The sequence below is a fragment of the Penicillium alfredii genome (assembly GCF_028826965.1).
Source record: "Penicillium alfredii strain IBT 34128 chromosome Unknown utg000004l_segment0_segment0, whole genome shotgun sequence".
NCBI lineage: Eukaryota > Fungi > Ascomycota > Eurotiomycetes > Eurotiales > Aspergillaceae > Penicillium > Penicillium alfredii.
Window position 1 is genome coordinate 2,783,587 of NW_026622701.1, and position 10,094 is coordinate 2,793,680.

The 10,094-nt window shown below is 52.8% G+C and overlaps 2 protein-coding genes across 2 annotated transcripts; both read left to right on the forward strand.

Moving 5' to 3' along the window:
- Positions 1 to 1,199: 1,199 nt before the first annotated feature.
- NUU61_002696 (uncharacterized protein) lies at positions 1,200 to 2,308 on the forward strand (the record flags this gene model as incomplete). Its single annotated transcript, XM_056653278.1, has 4 exons — positions 1,200 to 1,253; positions 1,292 to 1,586; positions 1,689 to 2,139; positions 2,182 to 2,308. 4 exons carry the CDS (start codon positions 1,200 to 1,202, stop codon positions 2,306 to 2,308), a joined length of 927 nt encoding a protein of 308 aa, XP_056514345.1.
- A 972-nt stretch (positions 2,309 to 3,280) lies between these two features.
- On the forward strand, positions 3,281 to 9,874 carry acyA (adenylate cyclase acyA; the record flags this gene model as incomplete). Its single annotated transcript, XM_056653279.1, has 3 exons — positions 3,281 to 3,453; positions 3,552 to 9,486; positions 9,548 to 9,874. The coding sequence occupies 3 exons, from the start codon at positions 3,281 to 3,283 to the stop codon at positions 9,872 to 9,874; spliced, it is 6,435 nt and encodes a 2,144-aa protein (XP_056514346.1).
- Positions 9,875 to 10,094: the final 220 nt, after the last annotated feature.

Sequence of the window (10,094 nt, forward strand, 5' to 3'; positions counted from 1 at the left end):
GCCAACCTCCTCCGTTTCGTGCCTTCCCAATTGGGCTCCGTGGGACCCGCCCACTGTCATTGGGCGCCATAGTATACTACAGTCACTTAGTATACTTCTATCTTTAATATACACACTGTTAAGTATTTAACTGAAATAGTACTATTTATTGGTTTATTCTCATTCTCTTCAGATTTTGATATTGTTCTGCGAACTCGATCAAAAGTTGTCAACACACTGCGATCACCAGTGGAGCCCCGCCCCCCAGCCTCCTCGGTTTTGACCTCTAGACAACACAATTCTATTCTGGGCACATCCGGGCACACCTGAGCAGCCTGGTTTTGGATGCGCTCACATGACAGACATCTTTTTTTTTACCCCTGAAACATTCACTCCTCTCTTTTTTTTTGGCTGGGGTGACCTGGAACGAACGGGGATTCATCGACAAGCCACGTCTTGGCCGGGGACACCAGATCCAGTATTTTTCCAGAGCTTTGCTCACAGTCGCCCGGTTGATTGAACAAAGTCGATCCCCATGTCGATGCATGGCAGATCACCATGGCCACATGGTTGCCCGATGACTGACCGTACGATTGGGTCGGCAGAGGTGCTGGCGTCAATTCAACTGCGGGCGCATCCAGAAGGAATGAATGGAAGAACATGATCTTCTCGAAGCTGCAAAGCAGTTCCCGTTCGGGGCTTTCCAGAGCCCATTACACGGCATCCTCCATGCACAGATCGGACGCGACACAGCATCTCTCGGGACTCGAGATCTCCCCCACTCAAACACTGTCTTTGCTGGTTTTTCCAGGGTTATCTATAGAATTGCTGTTAGCTAGCGGATTCAAGAATCATACCCATCTGGGACTGGGCAAGCAACTGGCTGTTTGTTACAGTCTTTAGTTTAAAATACCAATCTAGGATCATTCGCTGTAGACTATCAATCACATCGTATATATTTTTTGTTCATCACTTGAGATGAGGCGAACAGGTGTTGCGGGTCCAAGTCAACCAGCCCATTTCGGGGGTTGATCAGAGAGCCTCGATCCTTCGTCTGACTCAACCCTTTGCCATCATGCTCTGCCACGGTGTCCATAAAACATCGACCCTCATTTGATTCTTCCAATTTCCATTTTTTTTTTTTTTCACTCCGGAGAGAATTGCAAAATTGTTGGTCCACACACCCAACCCTCCCGTCCTCTCACCCCGAGCTGTTCACCATGCGAAAGCCCGTCCTCCCGATCCCCCCGAACACAAATCTCGCGGGCAAGACGGTGATTGTGACCGGGGGAATTCGGGATTGGGGTTCGAGGTTGCACGCCAATCCTTAGTCTTCAAAGCGTCGCGCGTAATCATCACCACTCGCTCTCCTGCCAAGGGCAGGGCTGCCATTGCAGCGCTGTTGGCCGATCCCGAGGTCAATACGAATAACCCAATTGCGAGGGTGGAATTCTTTGATCTGGACCTCGACGACTATGAATCTGGGATGCGATTTGTGCGCAGAGTCAAGCACGATGTGCCAGAACTTGATCTACTCCTGTGCAATGGCGGCGTCACTTTCTTCCAATATCAGACGAGTAAAAGCGGTCATGAGAGAATCATGCAAGGTGCGTCCATCCGGTTATTATAAGTCAACCATATTGATTTTCTGCTTTCTTGTTGTGGAATTAACCCTCCCACAGTCAATTGCTATACCCACTTTCTCATAGTCTTGGGTCTTCTGTCCCTGCTGCGGGCCACTGCAGCAACCCGTGGATCCCCCACGCGCGTTACATTTGTCGGATCTTATAGTCACCACCAGCATAGTCTGCAAGGAACCCCCATCGCTACAAGCGAAAGTGTGCTGGGCCACCATGACGACCCCAAGGCTTGTCGGGGACGGCGGCGCTACCAAAACAGCAAGCTGGTCATCAATGCCTTTGTGCAACGCCTGGCGACCGTTCTACTTCCTTCCGAGGTCATCGTGAATAACGTCTGTCCGGGCTTGGTGGCCACCGACATTCTGCGCAACCTCCCGCTGTGGCTCAAGCCGGGAATGTATATTTTCTTCAAACTCAAGGCTCGCACTATCCAGGAGGGTGGCCGGGTAATTATCCGCGCCGCTATTGTCGCTGGGCAAGAAAGCCATGGCAAATTTGTCCAGAATGGCAAGATGGATCGGTGGGTTTCCTGTCCAACGAGGCTTTTAACTTGATGCCCCAGACTGATGGTCAGCAGCGGTGCACCATTCCTCGGCGAGCCAGCTGGCAAAGAATACACCGAGAAGCTCTGGGCTGAAATCATTGCCGACACTATCAAGGTATATCCCGAGCTGGAAGGGTTTGTTTAGGATGACCTGGTGTTATTTTATTCTGTTTTATTTTCACTTTGTTTACGGGGAAGCAGCTCGATACCCTCCATCACTTCAAGTTCTTTGTGTCATCTCAAGTCCACAGCGCAGGCGTTCGGAGTCGGTCTTTGTGATATTCCTATATGGCGACTTGGTTCTTGGTCTGGGGATATATTATTTCCGAGACATTATCATAGCCTAGACAGCAGCTATTCCACATTTTAAATATATGTATACAAAACAAAAGAAAGATGAAACATCCCACTCAAAGCAACATACTGCGACAAGGGTCAGACCACTTGAAATCGATCCAGAAACAGGGATTCTCTTTGTTGCCCATCCCCGATCTCACACATCTAAGACGCAAGGCGCCAAGGCAAAAAAAGTATCGAAATGCCCAGAGCTCCACCCCAAAAGCACGGACAACCTCACGGACCATATTTGCCCCAAAACTCCCCATAAACCCGCGAAACTGGAAGCCCGTTTCAGAAATAACCTCTTGTTTCTTTTTCCCTGATCCTCTCTCTGTTCATCTTTCCCAAGAGTTCCAGAGTTCCAGAGTTCCACGGCTTCCACGGCTTCCAAGAGTGTTGCTCGTCAGTCTCCCATCCCCCACCCTTTTCTTCGACTGCGACCGCTTTCCGATCGAATGCATCATTCACACTTCTGCAGCGCCCGACGCTAGAACCCCTCAACTTCCTTCCTTTAGCTTCCGGATTTCTGCGCATCACACTGCGGGATCCGATCTCCATCCTGCACCGCTGCTACTGCCCACGTCACCGAGTCAGCCTCCGCACGGTGGCGTCCCCGAAAACCCGCGACCTCAACCCCTCACAACTCTTCCCTCCCCGTCCTCGATGCGCCTCTGATCATACTGCGGGAGTATTGATGGTACACGACTCGGCTTCCCGACACACTCAGGTCGCCACTTGATCCAGGTCGGCGCGGCGGGTTTCGGCCGAGTCTGTGGCCATGCCAGTGCGGGACCGCGAGCAACCCGACCGGCGACAGGGCTCCGAGAGCTCTGGAAACAGCAGTCTGGTATCCCAAAAGACCGTCCGGAACGAGGATCCACGTCGAGCTCAAAACCAACAGCCTTCCAATGGTCTCGCTGACCCGTTCCCGGGTCGCTTGAGCATGGATAAGTAAGGACTCCTGTTCCAAAGAGCCGAGGGATGGTTCTGTTCAGTACCGGCCCTGCCTTGTGACTGCAATGATGCTAAATTACCTTCTCCTCTTCCAGGCCTGACGCGTCGCAGCCCCCCAAGATCGACTGGGGAACCTCCATGTGGTCATGGAGCTCCCCGGATAACTCTCCCGTTGAGAAGCGCAAAAGCTCTGGCTTAAGCAACCATCGCAAAGCTTTGGCGGTCTTAGGCAACGAAGATAATCCGTCCCAGTCGTCCTCGTCGAGCCCCCGACCCCAGCCCCTCAACCCGTCTCGCCCCGACCCGGATGACTTGGAGTCGATTGCCCCATGGGCTACAGCCCCCGGCACAGGCGCATCGGATGGCCCCGGTACGTTTTATAATGATTTTTCCGAGCACGAGCCGTCCCCTGCGTCAGCTACATTTCGCCCCGCAACTGGTCGCACGATATCCAGCGAACCAGCCGAGTTGGATTACAACGGGGAACATCGAAGACCGTCTGTCGCAAGTGCAACCACGGTGAGCAGCCAAGGGTCAAGGTCCAGCATTGGCCAGAAGCTTCGCAAGAAAAAATTGCAGGGCTTTTTTGGTGATGAGTACTCCTCTCCTGGTGAACATCGACCGGAGCCCGAGGAAGGTTCCCAGACCAGGCGCGGGGGTCCGGTCGATCAGTTAAAGGCGCGTGAACGAGCCAACTCGGACAGTTCACGTCACGGATCAGAAAGTTCGGAGGGAGGGTCGTCGCAGCGCCAGTCTCGGCCACGCGCCAAGGGCCCGTTTCCTTCGAGTGACGTCGCTCCGTGGGTGTATCAAAGCTTCAATGATATTCCTCAGTACGGAGAAGCGCCCGTGCGACAAGTACCCATCGGCCCCGACGGCCAGCGACTCGCTCCACAGGAAACAGACAGCTCTTCCCGCAGAGACTCAAGTCGCAGGGCGCATAATGGCCATCGCTATTCCCGAAGCAAAGAGGAAAAGCCGACCCTTGCCGGGGATCTCGCCGGATACCAATCTCAAACCGGCAACGGCCGAGATGACACGTCTCTTAGTTTACGGCCATTCAATGAGACCTATCTAAACTCGTCGACGGCCATGAGCTCGTCCACGACCCTCGGCGGTCGGTCAACGAGCCCAACCCCCAGCGTACAGAGTGCTATTTTTCGCGACGGCGCTCATAACTCTCCTGGGGGTCCGCCGCACAAGCGGAGTCTTTTGCACAAAATCCGACATCATCTGCCAGGGTCCAACAAGCCCCACGACAAATCAAAACGGGACAGCTCTCCAGCTCGACGAGGCAGGCAAGGCAGCATCGAGGACTCGGGAGACTCGGACCGAAAGAAAGAATCTGGGAAAGGTCTTGGTATTGGACCGGGCAAGTTTCGCAACCGTCGGGGTTTCAGCAATCTGGCCGGGGACCTTCATGGTCCCAAGGATGAACGGGCCCAGGAAGAAGGCAAACACGTTTGGACGCTTGACACCGACCTCGGCGATATGCAGGACATCGTTCGCACGACTTCCCAAGGACATATACCGACTGGGCCAGACGGGACAGTCACCCCTCACGAAGATGCGATGAGGCCCGATTCTTCAGGACCGGGGAATTGGAACGCCCCCGAGAGTTGGCATGTCAAAAGGCATCACGATCTTGTTCTGGAAGCCCCAGGAGCAGTTCCAAAGCCTACTTCTGGGCTTCGCGACCGCGATGGAACCTCTTACTTTATACGAGTCTTCCGGATTGATTCAACTTTTGCAACGCTATCTGCTGGGGTGAATGCGAGTGTTTCAGAGATACTGCTCATGCTTGGTCGCAAATCGTTTCTGCAAGATCATCTCAACAACTACGAGATTGTCCTGCGGACAAATGATCTTTCGCGACAACTTGACCACAAAGAGCGCCCCATTTTGATGCAGAAGCAGCTCCTCGAGCAAGTCGGTTACACCGAGAAAGATCACATTGAGGACATTGGTCGTGAAGACCACAGCTACCTCTGTCGTTTTATCTTCTTACCGACCAAGCTCAGCGGCTACACTAGCCTTGAGAGTGACCCGGGGTTTAATAAGATGCAAAAGTTCAGCCATGTGGACTTGCAAGGGCGGAGTCTGGTCACGATTCCAATCACCCTGTACAAGAAGGCCTCGGAAATTATCTCACTGAATCTCTCACGGAACTTGTCGTTGGACGTGCCCAAGGACTTCATTCAAAGCTGCATCAACCTGCGGGAGATCAAATTCATTGGGAACGAGGCGTTGCGTCTTCCCGCGAGTTTCAGTCTCGCTAGCCGGCTGACCTACCTGGATGTGTCGAACAATCGCTTGGAGCAATTGGATCATGCGAACCTCGACCAACTTACGGGTCTCGTCAGCATCAAAATGGCGAATAACCGATTAACAAAACTGCCCAGCTATTTTGCGAACTTCCAGTCTCTGAGAAGCCTGAACATGTCATCGAATGGGTTCAAGGTCTTCCCCGAGTTTCTGTGCAAACTGAAGAGTCTCGTCGATCTCGACTTCAGCTTCAACAGTATCGAAAAGCTTCCTAATATTGGTCGTTTGACTACCCTCGAGCGGATTTGGATGACGAACAACAACCTGAGAGGAGCCCTTGACGAGTCTTTCGGAAATCTCGCCAATCTCCGGGAAATTGACGGACGTTTTAACGAGATCACTAATATCGATCACCTCTCTCGCCTGCCACGCCTCGAACAACTGTTTTTCGGCCACAATCTCATCTCGCGCTTCCGTGGTGCCTTCCCAAAGTTGCGCAGCCTGCACATGGATCACTGTCCCCTGACCCAATTCGATATCGATGCTCCGATGCCAACGCTGACCTCACTCAACGTCGCCTCTGCCAAGCTCTCGCAGGTCCGGGATACCATGTTCGAGAACTTGCCGAATGTCACAAAGCTCGTTCTTGACAAAAACCATCTGTCGTCGGTTTCAACACTGATCGGCAAACTCCGGCGACTGGAACATTTCAGCGTCATCAAGAACCCCCTTTCCTCCTTACCCATCACTATTGGATGCCTCGCGGAGCTCAAGTATCTCAATTTGAGAGAATGTAACTTGACTTCCTTGCCGTCGGAGATCTGGCATTGCGCCAAGCTGGAAACTCTCAACGTCTCTTCTAATCTTCTGTCCAGCTTTCCAAAGCATGGTGCACCGGTTCCTCAGTTCCCTGGTGAACCATCCACTACACCTATGAACACCCCAGGCATTTCAGAGATCCCCAATTATGAGGAACTTGGCCCGCTCGACGAACCCGAGTTTCGCCGCCCTAGTCAAACGTCAACCGGTGTCACAAGCTCCGGATCACCAAGCGACTCTTATCGAAACCCCTCGATCACACCATCACATCCAGGCGGACGAAAGGTGTCTACGGCGTCGCGATCAGCTACTGAAGTTAGCTCCGCTTCTCGGAAGGATTCAAACTTTTCTCAACATGTGGCAATGACCTTTGCGGGATCTCTTCGAAGCCTCTTCCTTGCTGATAATCGACTCGAGGACGACGTTTTCCGTGAACTGTCCTTAATACCAGAGCTGCGCATTGTCAATCTTTCCTACAATGAATTGACCGAGTTGCCCCAGGGTCTCCTCAAGCGATGGCCCTTCCTTTCAGAGCTCTACCTCTCGGGCAATGAGCTTACTTCGCTCCCATCCGACGATTTGGAAGAGGGAAGCAATCTTAAAGTCCTCCACATCAACGCCAATCGATTTCAAGTTCTTCCGGCAGAGCTCTGCAAGGTCAGCAAGCTCTCTATTTTGGACGTGGGGAGCAACGGATTGAAGTACAACGTGTCGAACTGGCCCTATGACTGGAATTGGAATTGGAACCGAAACCTCAAATACCTGAATTTCTCCGGCAACAAACGCCTGGAAATCAAACCCAACATAGCCTCTTTGGGGCCTCCAGTCAGCAGTGGTGCTGATTTGACCGACTTCAACTCCTTAACTCATCTTCGCGTTTTGGGGTTGATGGACGTGACTCTCACGATTCCAACGATCCCGGAGGAGACAGAAGACCGCCGTGTGAGAACTTCGGCCTCGCTGGCTGGGTCGCTCGCCTATGGAATGGCTGACACGCTTGGGCGGACCGAGCATCTATCCATTATTGACATGATCGTCCCCCGTTTGAGACCGGATAATGTGGAAACCCTGATGGGTATGTTCGATGGCCAGACTTTGTCCAGTGACGGCTCCCGAGTCGCGAAGTACCTGCACGAGAACTTTACCTCAACATTCTCCTATGAGCTGAAGAGGCTCCAGCCAGAACAAGATGAGACGCCGCTTGACGCACTCCGGCGGACGTTTTTGGCGCTGAACAAAAACATGGCGGGGTCTGCCTACCGGTCTATTGATGACCGCGAGGTCAGGCAGTACCAGCGTGGGTCGAATGCAGCGAAGATGCTCAATCAGGACGACATCCAGTCAGGAGGTGTTGCGACCGTGTTGTATCTGAACAATATGGATCTGTATGCCGCGAATGTGGGTGATGCTCAGGCTATTCTCGTGAAATCGAATGGTTCTCTGCGTTACTTAACGCAGAACCATGACCCTGCCGAGGACAATGAGCGAGCGCGCATTCGCGCTGCGGGAGGATTCGTATCTCGCAACGGCAAGCTCAATGATATTCTTACTGTGTCGCGGTGCTTTGGGCACTTCCCCATGATGCCTGCCGTCATTGCAGCTCCTAGCACCATGCACGCCACCCTAACCGAGCAAGATGAAATGATTGTCTTGGCTTCGAAGGAACTGTGGGATTACGTGTCACCTGAGTTGGTGGTCGATATCACACGGGGCGAACACCCGGATTTGATGATCGCTTCTCAAAAACTGCGGGATCTGGCCATCTCTTTTGGTGCCACCAATAAACTCATGGTGATGATCCTTGGTGTCGGAGAGCTTCAAAAGCGACAGAAGAAGTGGTTGCGTCCCAGTATGCAGCTCGGCCCATCTGCGTTCCCCGAAGAGCAGATCATTCCAAGCACCAAGCGCACCAAGAAGACTCGTGATTACCCAGGTGATTCTAGGCTGGCTCGTTTCGACTATGTCGATGCCCCGACCGGCGAACTGGCTATCATCTTCACTGACATCAAAAAGTCAACGGGCCTGTGGGAGATGTGTCCAGATGCAATGCGCTCTGCCATCCAGATTCATAATGATATCTTGCGCCGACAACTTGGGATCATCGGTGGTTACGAGGTCAAGACAGAAGGTGACGCCTTCATGGTGGCCTTCGCAACCACTACCGCTGCCTTGCTCTGGTGTTTTAATTGCCAGAATCAGCTCCTCGAGGCCGAATGGCCGACGGAGATTCTGGAACAACCGCAGTGTCGGGTTGTGTATGACATGGAAAACAACGTCATCTTCCGTGGGTTATCCGTCCGCATGGGTGGCCATTGGGGCGAGCCTGTCTGTGAGAAAGATCCCGTCACCAACCGTATGGATTACTTCGGTCCCATGGTGAATCGGGCGTCTCGAATTTCCGCTGTTGCCGACGGAGGACAGATCTTTGTCTCGTCAGACTTCATGAGCGACGTCCATCGCAACCTTGAGTTCTTCGCTGGTAGCGAACGTTCTGCATCTACCAGTTCGACTGACAGCCATCCCCGTGGCGATAGCCTTGGTCACCATATCCGCCGCGAGCTGCAGCAGCTCAACAGTCAGGGTTTCGTCATCAAGGACCAGGGCGAGCGCAAGTTGAAGGGCCTGGAAAATCCTGAGCCACTTTACCTTGTCTTCCCTCATTCGCTTGCCGGTCGCTTAACCACATTGGAGGAAGAGCAAGACAAGGAAGGTCCCGAGGCGTTCCTGAGCCGGAACACGCAACTGGAGATTCGAACTGAGGCGATTTGGCGCCTTTGGGAGGTTACGCTTCGTCTTGAACGCATCTGCGGCGCTCTGGAGAACCCCGGTGAAGCGCGACTGCGGGAGCCAAATGTCGCTCTCTTCAACACGGTTAAAAAGTACGGAGGCGAGCTGAATGACTCAACGGTCCTGAGCCTGGTTGACCAGCAGGTTACTCGTATTGAAGTTCGTACCTCTCAACTATCCTTTACTTGGTTCTCGTTTCTAACAGATCGATCTCTCTTAGGTCACCATCAACACACTCTCTCTGCGACACATGATGCGTCCCTTCAAGTCAGGCAATACTCTCCAAGACCACGCCGTCCCCATTGGCGAAGTGATGCAGCAGCTCCAAACCCAACTCGCCGAGTACCGGGCTCTCAAAGAGCAGATTGCCGTCGGCGCCGTCGGTCCCAATGTTGGTCCTCCCCCCGCTCAATACGGCGGCGTCTCTATGCACTCGTCTGGCAGCCTGGACAGCAATCTCGCTTCTTCTGCCTCGTCTTCTTTCTTGCAACTTCCCGGCCCTTCTGATACCCCCCGCTCGTTCGACTTGGCCCGCAGTGGTCATTGATTCTGTTATGCTCTCTATACATACATACATCCTAATAATGACCTTGATCTTTTCTTTTTGGCCGCGTTGGCTATTTTTGTCATTTTCTTGCCTGTTTTCTTGTGCGCTTTGTTTCTCCTTTTGATTTTTTGACGGCGTTTCTTTTTTTTTTCCGCGTGGGGGGAGTTTTGTTTTTCTGATCTATGAAGCATCAGGACATGGAGCCACGGTGGTCTTTCCT